The sequence below is a fragment of the Erpetoichthys calabaricus genome, chromosome 1 (genome assembly GCF_900747795.2).
Source record: "Erpetoichthys calabaricus chromosome 1, fErpCal1.3, whole genome shotgun sequence".
NCBI classification, from domain to species: domain Eukaryota; kingdom Metazoa; phylum Chordata; class Cladistia; order Polypteriformes; family Polypteridae; genus Erpetoichthys; species Erpetoichthys calabaricus.
The window spans coordinates 182,716,157-182,730,065 of NC_041394.2; the positions used below are offsets into that span (position 1 = coordinate 182,716,157).

The 13,909-nt window shown below is 37.1% G+C and overlaps 1 protein-coding gene across 1 annotated transcript in view; it reads left to right on the plus strand.

The window, feature by feature from the left end:
- Positions 1-7,741, plus strand: part of polr2g (RNA polymerase II subunit G) — a 236,776-nt gene extending 229,035 nt beyond the window's left edge. The window contains exon 7 of the mRNA XM_051930879.1: positions 7,680-7,741. Within this exon, the coding sequence (XP_051786839.1) occupies positions 7,680-7,718 (39 nt within the window). The 3' untranslated portion in view covers positions 7,719-7,741. The remainder of the gene's footprint in view (positions 1-7,679) is intronic.
- Positions 7,742-13,909: the final 6,168 nt, after the last annotated feature.

A 13,909-nucleotide genomic window follows, 5' to 3' on the forward strand; every position in this document is an offset into this window, starting at 1 on the left:
TGTATGGTTACACAGTATTAAAAGACAGTGAACAACGTCAGTTACCTTTGTTCCCGCGTTTGATAAAAGGTGAGCTTTTAAGCCTGACAAATCACCCCGTAAATGCACACGTTTAATTGCACACGTGTTAATATGTATGCTTACACAGTATTAAAAGACAGTCAAAAATTAACGTCATTTACCTTCGTTCCCGCGTGTGACTCGTGCTGTAAATGTCTTCCTTGTTTTTAGTTCACGTGATTACGTAGGAGGCGTGATGACGCGATACGTGACTCCGCCTCCTCCATTACAGTGTATGGACAAAAAATATGTTCCAGTTATGACCATTACGCTTTGAATTTCGAAATGAAACCTGCCTAACTTTTGTAAGTAAGCTGTAAGGAATGAGCCTGCCAAATTTCAACCTTCCACCTACACGGGAAGTTGGAGAATTAGTGATGAGTGAGTCAGTCAGTGAGTGAGTGAGTGAGTGAGTCAGTCAGTCAGTGAGGGCTTTGCCTTTTATTATTATAGATTTGAGTGTTTGGAGTTTCTACTGTGTTCTGTCAATTTACAGTTTTTGGTTGATATCTTTGGTTTTGTTTACTAAGTTTTATTTATTTCATAGTATTGACCTTGGCCTATTTTTTGCCTTTGATGCTGCCTGGCTTCTATATACTTCTTCCTACTGGTTTCACCATCACTGCCCTACCTGGCAACTTACCACACACTTCATAATAGTCTCACTGATTTATAACCAATTCCTTCATTATTTCTGGTTTTTCAAGTTCTACTGTTTTCAGTATTGCACACTTCTTTATTGTGATTATTTTTTGTTTTTTAATTGTTTCAGTGCAGTGGTATTGGTGCTTGTTAGGTGCTATTCTATGTAGGCAGATACTCATATTTGAATATATAGTATCAGCTGAGTTAAACTAGCTCTCACAGTCATTCCATGAGGTCTTCATTTTAACCTTTTTTTCAGACTAGTATTGGGCTCCAAATGCTGCCTGTTTTTTTTTTCCCCCTTGGCACTACTGTTTTCCAGGTGGGACATATCCAAGGAGCATTCCAACTTCAAAGTCAAACCACCTCAACTGACTTCTCTTAAAACAGAGAAGCAGCAGGTGATCCTGAAAGTTACGCCTTTTCTACCCTTTTGCAAAGAATAAGTCCAGAATCCTGCACTATCATTTTGTATATTTATGCTGTACTTATGATCTCATTCTTTCAATAACTGCCCAGAGATCATGACCTCAGATGAGCATGGGAATATAGACTGACTAGTAATCAACAGGTTTGTCCATGTACTTAGCTCTGACATCTCCATCAGGATCTGGTACTACATTTGTAAAACTTCTTCTGCTGCACTGATTAGTTGGTCAACATCACAATCAGTTTTACACTTTTACATTCACCCATTAAGAAGTTCCCAAGGTACTTGTACTCCTCTACTTGGGGCATCTCTCCAACCCTTACTTGCAGGGAATAAGCCCTTATCTTCTGGGAGGGAACTATGCTCTTTGATCTGGTGGTGCCAATCTTAGCTGCATCACTCTCAGTTGCAAACCATTTTAATGTGTGCCAAAGATCTAATGAGGGCAAAGGACGACTTAATTTGCTATGATCAGAGGTCCAAACCTTAGGTTTTCAAAGCGTTGGTCTACTGTTCCATGGCGTGTGAAAAAATTCACATTGCTCCTTCTTAATTTGAGGTTCAAGTGATGAACAATAAGCTGTCCCTGGGACAATGATGTTTTGTTTCAGCCAGGTTTCTCCCATGGCTGGGGATCAAATGTCTTTTTGTTTGTTTTGTTCATTTTTAATTTTAATATTGTTTAATAATTAGTTTCCTTATATCGATGTATCTTTTTCCATGTGCCATGTGTTTTGTGGTTGGTCGGGCAAGATGAGAGGCCACCTGCTCATCACTGTCAAGAAATTGCCTCAAGCCCAATTAAGGCTGAGGAAAACCCACAGTCTGTTGTGGTTCATTGAATGTGCTCATTCTGTTGGTGAGTTCTATAGTGTTTATTGCCTTGCTTTTTGATGTAATGTTATCGACCTTTTGGACTTTTTTTTTTTTTTTTGCTCTCCTTTTGTTTTTGTTATTGGGACTTTGCTCTGCTATTTTAGGCAACACCCGCTTTGCCTTTTGTGCTGTTCAGAGCTTCACTTCTACAGAGCATTTTTGTAAAAATAATTTTTTATTTCTAAAGATTCTACATTTGCCCATTCATTACTAGCTATAGTCTGATGCTTTTCTCCCTTCAGTGGGCATTTTGAGTAATTTTTGAGATTTGTATGCTTAGGAATCCCAACTTCACAACTGCTGAGGAGTGTTATCCCATGTTGTTGCTATCAAATCTCATCCAACTATGCAACTTCCTAATAAGGAGCTTTTTAATCTCAGCAACCTCAACCAAAGAGGTGGGCAAAGTCCAACCAATGCTTATGGCATTGCCTTCTTCAAAGAGAGCATGTCCACCATGTTAAGTAGTCCCTGAAATATTTTTCCATATTCCTGGCATCTCATCAGATGCAGGAAAGGTTCCTTTAGGGTTGGGACTTGAACTCTGAACAGAGGCATTTTCCAGTCTTTTAAAGCACACTTTTATTGCCTGTTTTGTTTGTCCAGATCTGTCCATTCACTGCTCCATCCATCTGAGCACGCTCGCCACCAAGTGGCTGTCATTTGGCAGCTCAGGATCTCTTTTTAACCGAGTATCCATAACAGATTCCGATCAGATGACACAACTACATTATTAATCATTAACTTTTGGCCTAAGATATTCTGGTTTGGGGTACACTTGTGAGCATCTTTGTGTTTAAACCTGGTGTTCATTATCAGCAATCCATTACTAGCACAGAATTCCAGTAGTGATTTACTGGTTTATATTCAGATTAGGCAAGCTGTTCCTTCTAAGCATGCACCTCCAGGTATCTCACTCATTTCCTTTGTGAGTATTGAAATCTACAAGTAGGACTGCATATGTGAAAGGAAAGGAGCTGGAACTTGTGCTGTTTGTTGTTGCTCTAAACTACTAGCTACATGTAGTATTGTCTTGTTGTGTACAGCCTAGGCCTTGGAACCAGAATTCTCTATCCAGTGTGGTTTCTCTTATACTCTGGATATGCCCCAGAGGCCCAGGATGATGAGGGGAAACTGACAAACCCATTACCTGGTGCAGTGTGGTTATTATGATGAGCAAGAGAGTCACTTGTATGCACCTTTGAATTGCAGAGAGGAAAACACCATCTCTGTTGTTCAAATATCCAGTCTTTAATTTGGAGGGAAAGCTATCTCTTCAAGTTTTGTCTGGGTGTTATAGTTTGTCTACTACATATAATAATTATTATTATTATTAATTTAGTAGCTAAGCATGTACTGTTGTGTAGCCTCTGAGATTCCAACTTTTAGAAATAGTGGTCTATGTTAATGTGAAGATAGGCTGACACAGATATATTAGAAAACAAAATAAACACACAAAGTTGATGTTGTAAGACTGCCTGTAAGACAAACAGTATGCACTTTAGCATGTATGAATATTAAAAAACGTCAATCATGCCTTTGCACTTATTAGACTCTTCAATGTGTTGCTGCCATCCTCCTTGTTCATACCAAGTTTTTTTAAAATGACCCTATGATGCACCCTAAATGTTCTGAAAGAGTCAAAGGTGACTGTTTCATTTATACTCACCTTTAGTATTCAGTGTTATAATAATAGCACCTATAGTGATATTCACATACCATATAGAAATCATAGCCATGACAGGACATTGATTTATATTGTGATAGAGCACTCAAAACTCACCTGAAGTATGCACAGTGAATAGATACGTGCATTATAGTACCTAGTGTGTCAATGTTCCTAGTGCTATAACTGTATTTAATGTTAATATGCAAAATATAGTTATACAAAATATTATAGATCTTCATACTAGAGTAGTGGTTTATAGCAGTCAGTTTGTTGCTATTATCCACAGACAGTATATCAATAAATCAACAGGCAATCCTTACTGCAACATTTGTGTTAGGATAATCATTTGGGTGGTCAACATTTACCAGTGGGTAGTGAGTGCATAACGCACACTTTTTTAAAGAGACCAACTGCCTGGCAATATGTTTGTGAAGACATAATGTGGGCCAGTTTTTCAAATTAGTGTTTAGAAGTTAAAGTGATTGCCATAGATCCTACCTGTTATCTGTAGTCAAGTTTAATTATACTTTTTACTGTTATAAATTTAGAATTCACTTTCACCTCCCTCCTTAGGCAAAAGCTGCAGGCAGCTCTTACAGTTCAGTAATTGAGGTTTATTGTCAGAGAAAAATGTCTTTATTCCAGTATTACCATGAGGTGAAGGTCTTATTATTTTGACTAATAGACAAGCATTCCATATTCACCTAACCTAGGGAGTTGCTATAAATATGTGACGTCACAACTCAGGTTTTTACTGATTTGTAGTGTTTAACAGATATGAACAACAACTTAAGATAAGTTTACTCTGAGTGGAGAGCGAGAACCCACTGAGAAGGTTTTTCATGTTAGCTGGAGAAAACAATAATATTGTCTGTTCCTGTATTAGTGGAGTGACTTTCTGGGCCATGCCATCATGTGCATAGAGGTAAGTCTGGAATGAGTGACTCGAAATGGGGAAGGGGCCTCTGTGAATCCAAGCGTGGGCAGGCCTTTTGTCTGCAAGTAGAGAGAAGGCATTCCATAATTGCAGTGTGCTTTGCTACAAAGGCAGAGAACACAATTTTCTGTTCTGAATCATCTGTTTTGATTTAAATCAAAGTCAGCCAGCTGCAGTTCCCGGTGCAGTGACATCCCAATACGAGGATTCGCTCTCTTCTTTTGCACACCCTTTCAGCTTGTCTGCAGTAGATCTGTTACATATGATAAGTCTATTCCAGCCCCATTCTTTGGGGATCAAGGAGCAAAGTGAATATAGTTAATATGTCTGAGGGTGAATAGTTGCTTTAGTTCTTTTATTAAGAAGGTACTGGGGCTGCCAATCTAATGAATATGGTCTGCAGGGCTAATCAGCCCAAGTTCTGGCGAAACACTGGACTTTTTTGTGTTGCTTCAATGTTCAACATAGAGAGAGAGAGAGAGAGATTCATGTCTACCTATCTAACATTCTTGAGTGTTGCTAAATCTTTTAGCTAGCCTTCCTTCCAACTTCAAAGCCCATTATTAACTTCATTAACTTAGCTTGTCTGTGTATTTATCTAGTTGTTTATTTCTTGTGTTTGCAGTGACTAAATATTTCTTTGAAACCTAAGTCAATATTAAAGATTTTAAATCTTGCAGTAGATATTAGCTGTAACTGAGTAATTTGCCAAAGGTATGCCTCTCACTTACTTGCACAGAGTCAGTATAGAGTTGCATGTCACCCTAATCTGCACATATTTTTGACAAGGAAAGAATATTACAGTGCCTAGAGAAGACATATGATAATATATTAGAGAATATGCAAAATTCACACAGACAGTGACCAGGACGAAATTTAATCTCAGATCTCTGAAATGATAAGCCTACAATACTTACCACCATGCCACTGTGTTACCCTGCAAATCACTAAGCCTCCTGAACTTTAGTTTAGTTTAACTTTAGTGAAGTTAGCATATTTTGGATGTACATGCTTCAGTTTCACTGAAAATTTTTGTCATAGTCACAAGTGAATATTGCCTTCAAATATGAGCGCTCCCAATTAATTTTGCATTGTGTCATTCTGCAGTTTGCTCTGGTAAAATAGGCTACTTTGAGTACTCAAGCCACAGTGCTGGTGATACAATAGTGCTTAAACAAAGAAAATATTGATTTAGTCATTCTTATTGGGTTTTTTTGCTATTGTTGTTTTTATGCAATCAGGAATTTGGTGCCTGCTGTTGGTCAATAGTCTGTTAGGCTTCCCTGATAGTGGCTCTGTTTTTGAGTTTGTGGTGTGGCATTTTAGCTTCTTTCATAATGTTATCAATTTGTCTCCCTCTCATTAGGCTTTACCTTGGGCTCCTCTAAATGTATCAGGTTGTCTACAAATACTTTTGCGCCAAATTCCCCAGGATCTTGTGGTGTACAAGAGGAAGATCAAAGTGGCATCATATACAGCTCTCTGCACTGGTCTACTATGACTTCAGTCCATGGCCCATCAAAAGTCTGTAGGTTTTGGGAGAGATTTTAATTTAGAGGCATTCATTCTTAATCCTGCAGATGGTAGCTTTACATCATTGACCCATCAGCCAGTCATGTACACCAAATGTAAGGTAATTTTTATTCAGTAAGGTTAAACTAATTTGTCTAATGATGGTCTAATCCAGGCTCGCATACCCTGTTACTGCGTGGGCAGTCTAACACTTGGTTAATTCTGCTTCACAACCATATGAAAAGCAGATTTCAAAGGATCAAAAACAACATTTCAATGAATACTTGGCCGCCACAAACTGAGCATCTCTGCGCTAACTTTTGTGACACCTCCTGCTTAAAAGTCAACAAAAAAACAATTTTGAGCACTCATGGTCTATATTCATACAGAAAGTCAAGATCAAGCGAGTATTTGTCCTTCTCAGTAAAAATTTTCTGGCCTTCCTATGGTGTGACAGATGTATTGCCCCAATGAAACTGTACAGTTATCACTGGTTCTGATGTGAGCTGTGCTCTAGTGTACACTTGATGCCATAAGCGAGAGCACTTCAGGGCTTCCCCTCCTGCTTCACCTGGTGAGCAAAAAAAAGGTAGGAGTACTGGGAATTGACTGCTGGCACTCCAGTACCTGACAGGTGGGGCATTCCCGTTTATTTTATACCTCTCATGCTTCTTCACTACCCGCTTCTGTTAAGCCCATTTCTTTGGCTGTGGTTTCATTAGATAGTAGGTAGTGAGAATCTTATTTATTCATATAGCTTTTCTTTTATTTAACTACCATATAAATGTAATTAATTATTGTTATGTTCATTAGCACATCTAGGTTAAATTTGGAATGTTCTAGTGTGTAGATCATATTTGTATTTTCTAAAAGAGACTGGTTAGTCTGTCTTGTAGTTCATGGTATACACAGGAATCTTAATCAACTCATTCACTTTTCTTTTACAATGGAAATTGTTAAGTTAGCATTTGATTCTTAATTTATTTTTAACACATTGTTATAACTAATCAGGCTTTTTTGTCAATTACTAGATTTCAGAAGTGGGACCAGATTTATCTTATGCTTCCTCTTTCCCAAACCAAAGGTGCTCTCTATCCATGTGCACCTTTTAGTCTGAGTCAGTTAAAATCTTTAAATATCTTCACTGCTTCATTAAATGTGAACAATGCATCTACTGTATATTCTGATTTTTCTGCACCTGATTTATTAGCTATTAGCAACATACGGTCAGGTCCATAAATATTTGGACAGTGACACAATTTTCATAATTTTGGCTCTGTATGCCACCCAAATGGATTCAAAATAAAGCAATCATTATGTGGTGAAAGTATAGACTTTCAACTTTAATTTAAGGGGTTTACCAAAAATATAGTAAGAGCCTTCTAGGAATGACAGCCACTTTTATACAAGGTCCCCCCCATTTTCAGAGGCTCAAAAGTATATAGACATTTGACTGACAAGGTGTTCTATAGCCAGGTGGGAGCAGTTCCCTCATTATTTCATTAACTATTAAGCAGGTAAACGTTCTGGAAGTGATTCCAAGTGTGAAATTTGCAATTGGAATCTGTCACTGTGAACTCTCAATATGAGGTCCAAAGAGCTGTCCATGTAAGTAAAAACAGTCCATCATTAGGCTAAGAAAACAAACCACACCCTTTACAGAGAGAAAGTAGAAACACAAAGAGTGGCCAAATTGACTATTTGGAGCATTCTTAAAAAGAAGGAATGCACTGGTGAGCTTTGCAACTCCAGAAGGCCCGAACAATCATGGAAAACAACTGTGCTGGATGATTGCAAACTTTTTTCCTTGGTGAAGGAAAACCCCTTCACAGCATTTAGCCAAATCAAGAACACTCTCTGTGAGGTAGACCTATTATTGCCAAGATCTACAATCAACAGGAAACTTCATGAAAGTAAATATAGTAGGTTTACCACAAAGTGCAGACCACTGGTAAGCCTCGAGCATAGGAAGGACAGATTAGACTTTGCCATTTTTTAAAAGCCTGCCCAGTTCTGGAACAAATTTCTTTGGACCAAGGATATACCCTGAATGTGGGAAAGAGACAAGGATGGAAAAGAGAAGAAACTGATCAGTAACCGTTGAAAACCACATCATCTGTGAAACATGATGTAGGGCTTTGTTCTGGCATGGGCATAATAGACTGCCAATGGAAATCGGTCACTAATGTTCATTGATGATATGACTTCTGGCAGAAGTAGAAGGATGGATTCTGAAGTTTACCAGAATATACTATCTGCTCAAATTCACCCAACTACTGCAAAACTGATGGGACCAAACGTCACGAAACAGATGGACTATGAGCCAAAACATGCTATGAAAGCAAGCCAAGGCTTTTCAACACAAAGTAGTGGAGTATTCTTCAAGTCCAAGTCAATCAACTGACCAAAACCCAATAGGATATGCATTTCACTTGCTGAAGACAACACTGATGGTGAAAAGTCCAATGAACAAGTAGCAAATGAAGACAACAACAGTAAAGGTCTGGCAAAGCATCAGTAGGGGGAAAACCCAGCAGATGGAGATGGCCATGGGCTCCAGACTTCAGGCAGTCATTGACTACAAGGGATTTTCAACAAAATATTGAAAATGATCATTATAGTTATGATTGTTAGTTTGTCCAAATAATTTTGAGCCCTTGAAAGTAGGGATTACCATGTATAAAAAATGCCTGTCATTCTTAAACAGCTCATGCAATATTTTTGGTAAACCCCTTAAACTAAAAGCCTACACTTCAGTCACATAATGGTTGCTTTATTTCAAATCCATTGTGGTTGTGTACTGTGCCAAAATTATAAAAATTGTGTCACTGTCCAAATACTTACAGAACTGACTGTATATGAGGCAAGAACCAACCCTACATAAAATGGTTGTCCATCATATCACATGACAGCGCACAGTTCCACACTAACTCATACTAGGCCAGTTAACAATCACCAGTTAATCTTAGATGGATGTCTTTGGGATGGGTATACAAGTGACTATTAAGACAGCTGCCGGTATGGATAATTTCAGTCAGTAGCTAAATCCATTACAAGATGCTGGAATGCTGGCGTCTATCTATGTTGTGGCCAGTACTGGACACTATTATGGAACCAATTCTGATAGATTGCTAGTCAATCCTCATTTAGGATCAGTGAAGAAATGACTGTTGATTTAACCTGCCCATTTGTGGGTAAGCAAATATAATCCTCATTGACAACACAGGTATATGTGGATACAATTGGGAATACATAGACATTACTGTGACCAGCACTGAATGTAACATCAATTCCCTGTCATTCATAAAATGTAAAGTGTACTGTTACAGAAAAATGTAAAGTGTGATATGAGTTAAACACAAGCTGTATAGTAATGCAGATGAAAAAAAATGTAAGAATTTAGATCACAATAGCAGCAATTGTGCTCATTTTACCTCTTGGTCCTTTTCATCACCGTACAGAATTATGGAAACAAAATGCCTCAATTAAATGTAATGAAAGGGGGGGTGGGGGAGCTTCCATCAATACTCAGTTCAACTAAATGAGGATGATGTTGGGTGGGCCTTTTAAAAGGTAATTACACTCATTTCCATAATCTGAATAAACTGTACACTTAGTGGGCAAGTAGTTTGCAGACTGGCATGCCACACATATTAAGTTCATTTTAGCAAGTTGCTAATCATCTTTCCTTCACTACCCCCCATTCCCCATCCCTATCTGGCAAGCAGATATCTACACTTCATGGCCTACTTCATTTCATTGAATGTGTAATGTTAAAGTGCAGGGTGTGCACTTAAACATGTTGAGGCATAGCTATACCAGGCACACAATCCTTTGTAAGCACTTTGCTCCTTGCTAAATTATCTAACAAATGCACTGTGGATAGCGCACCAATCAACACAAACATGACAACCTACCTTTGCAAACACACACACCCTGTGGCTCAGCCCAAAAGCATGTTACTTGAGTGTACTCTGCAATGAAAACTTAGATAGCTTGTAAGGATAATGTACTCATTGGTCACATCTCCTTTCCAGTCTTTTTATGGTCTCTTCAGGGGTTGTCAGCTCCCTTTTTATTTTACTCTAATAAAGAACATATAAAAGAATATTTAAGTAAATGAGCACTGATTGATTTATACCAGCAGCTACTCCCTTGTGTCTCCCAGTTCTGCTGATATTCCCATTTCTTAATTGACCGTGATAGTTATAGGTGGGATGGAAGGACCTTTTTCAACTTTTATTTTAGTTTGAGAGTTCTGTAGTGAAATCAGATTCTTTGTGTTTTTCAACATGGCCACCTGTAATTGACATTTCAGATATCATAAAAATATGTATTGTATTGAAACAGAATTAGACCTTAAGGCATTTCAGGTTTTAACTCTCATCATATTCTTTTGCAGGAAGCTTAAATTGAGTAATGAGTTGAAATTTCTCTTAACCTAGGCTGATTATTTTGTTGGAATGTGTTGCATACCCCTTTTTCAAAAATGAGCTGCAGAAGTAAACTTTGCAAATGTAGACTTGACAACAAGAACACAAGCTTGTTATGCAATTTATTTAATTCAATATAGTGATTTATTGTAATATTTCAGCGTTTTAAATGTTCTTTCAATAGTTTAAACTATCCTAGTATTAGTTAAAAACTGAATTGAATTGAAAAATAGTGTCTGAATTTTGTTGTGTTGTAATATCTCTATAATAATGTCTGCAGCTTAGCAGAAGTTTGTGTTTATTGGACCATCCTCACTCTTCCCATCTTCAAGTTACATACAAACATACAGTAAGTTTGGTGAAGGCTTGGTCAGTTTTAAAATCCAACAGTGTATTCATTGTAGGATAATGGGGAGCTGCTATTTGTTACTGGTAAAAACAGATGCAAGCCATGATACCAATCTATTGTAAAGTCACACCAGACCCAATTAATCTTGCCAGAAAGACTGTTATTGTCTTATTGGACAGATGAAGTAGACTGGTGTCCTTGGAGAACAGGGAAAAGATCCATACTCCATACAGAATGCAATAGGATAATGAACCAGAATCCAGCACTGTAAATGATAGCGCTACCTGCTGCTTCAATTCGTGTTGAAGTGTAATAGAGCGTCTTAACCCAATTTTATGAAAGTTAATAAATGTAAGGAGTATATTACCGGGAATAAAGCTTTATACCACCATTGCATTAGTTACACACTTTTTTTTTTTTTTTTAAGATTGTATTATGTAGATCTCTTAGAGAAAAAATATCATTATGAATCTGTCACTTGTGAGGGCTTTCAGAGGGTAACATCTAATTCTTAATCTTCACTAATTACTTTTTTGATCCTACGTCATTCTTGCTAAAATGTTCATCATGGACCAGCACACTAGCATTCCGTCTCAAAGCTGCAGTACCCAGGTTTGAATCCCTGTGTGAAGCTGACACATCTTCCTAATGTCTGCCTGATTTCTTTTCTCTGAGAACTTGAGTTTTGTTCCAAACTTATAAAGTAAAATAAAAGTATGGTTTGGAAAATGAATTTAATTTGAATATTGAAAGAAGTCACTTTCTGCATCAATCCTTTGTATGACTTTAATGCACTTCATCCCATTCTCTTAGGAGGAGGGCAAGTCAAAACGTTTTTGAAGTAAATGCATTTAAAAGAACACAGCAGCAGTCAGCAGTGACAAATGTAATATTTTTTGTCATTTTTAGACAAGGTTAAACACGTTTTTTGTGTTCCTACAGCTAAAAATGTTTTTAGCGTTCTGTCGTGTATACACTTCTACCTTTTAACTCATATTTGTTGGCCAAAGACATACCTTTTAAAGAACGTTTGCGGAGCATGATAAGCTGATGAAGTGTTTTGAGTGTGGACAGCCTTACTGGGCGAGATGATGTTGTACTAAAAAAGAACAGTTCTTTGTTGTACCTCTTTCCTGATAATGCTCAAGGATTAGTCCTTGTAAATGGCAGAAAACTGTGAGCATAACTTTCCATGTGTTGGTTGTTACTCATTGTGGCATGTAGTAAGAATGACTGCACAACTATTGAAAGATCTCTTAAGTGGATAAGCTCTGATATATTGCTACAAAGTAAGGTGGTGATATGCTTATAGTGACAGATGAATTCAGAAGCTGGACTACTCACAGAAAAGATATGAACATTTGGCAAATACTTTTTTTGATAACATATAGGCAAAGTATTTTTGTTATTCATATTTTTATTAAATGCTTAGTAAAGTGCATTGACAGATAGATAGAAACAGGAATACTGATTGCCTGAATCTGTTTTTATTTCTTAAAATACAGCATCAATATATTAATACTCTTTTTTTATCAGTAGATTATAAAGTTCTTTTTTTATATGTTGATTATAAAACATCCACTGTAGTGTTGTTGTTTTTTTTGTTTTTTTTTTAGTAAAATGTCAAAAAATACTTTACATCCACCTACCCATCTTTCCATTTTCCAAACCATCTTATTATATTCCATTTAATAATTAAAATGGTACATACTCTGCATCACAGTCGGTTTAGGGAGGCAGCCGTCACTGAAAAGTGTCATCTGAAAACATGCAGATGAGACATCACTGAAAAGGAAGAACTCACATGGGCTTTAGCTAAAAAAAGGACCTGACGATCCAAGAAGTAAAAAGACTCTCCATGTTAGAGGCAGGCATGTGCTTCGCAAACAAGATTCCATGATCCTCGTGACTTTACTTCTCCTTTACAAGAAGCTGTATTGCAAAGCATCACATACAGCTTCCCGGTCTGCCAGATTTTTTTTAATGCTGTAATATTTGGATCAAACTCCTCTGTCCCAAAAACCGATATAGCATATACCCTAGCCAATGATTATATCTAAAGTATGATGCCAGTTTTAGAAATCACATAAGCTGCTCAACACAGGGCAGTTTGGAGCCTGGTGCTGTTAATTGTGATTCCTGGAACTTAACTAAATGAGCATCCTTGGTGTTACAGTTTTCAAGTTCCTTAAGCAGTCAGCTGTGCACCACCCCAGCGCAAGAGAAGCCTGGAATAAATAGCGTGCATAAAGGGCATGATATTTTTAAACAGAAGATTGCAGTCTGACTATAAATATGCAATCAGTCTGTCCTGAGGGTCAAGGGCACACATAGCGGTCTGAAATCTTGCAAGAGATTTACTGTCTAGAATGGAATTGAATGCCAACTGCTGAAGCAGAAGTTATTCCATTTAAATATTTCTAAACCCCTCCTACTCCAAAATGTTTGTTTTTTCTTATCTTTAGCATTTTGATTTTTTTTTTTTTTCAAATGAAAAAACTGCATTAATAAGCAGATAGACTGATAAATTTTAAATCTTAAAGGGAGTTAATTTCTTTATCCGCTGAAGGGAAACACCACAATAAGTAACAATTTAGCATATAATAATATTTAGGTTAAATAATATTAATTTATAATCAACTCAGTAATATTTTAAATATTTTTTTTTAATCACAGTACCTTAAATGCGACTAATAAGAATGCAATCATTGCTACTTTCATATATTTATGTTCTATATCAAATCAAATCATTTCATCACTACATCTCCACAAAGTTCAGGGAGTTAAGGGAACAAAAAGCTGAGTTAATGTTAGCCTCTCTTATATGATTAGATATCAAAAAGCTTATTAAAGACCCATCTTCATACAACAGTAATACTTTTCTGCCAAATTCTTAAAAAAGGCTTTGGATCATTCCTTACATAGAAGCTTGATGTTTTCTTATTTAAACTAAATACCACATAATTTTCATACTGAGTTATGGAGGGTGCAGTAGGTT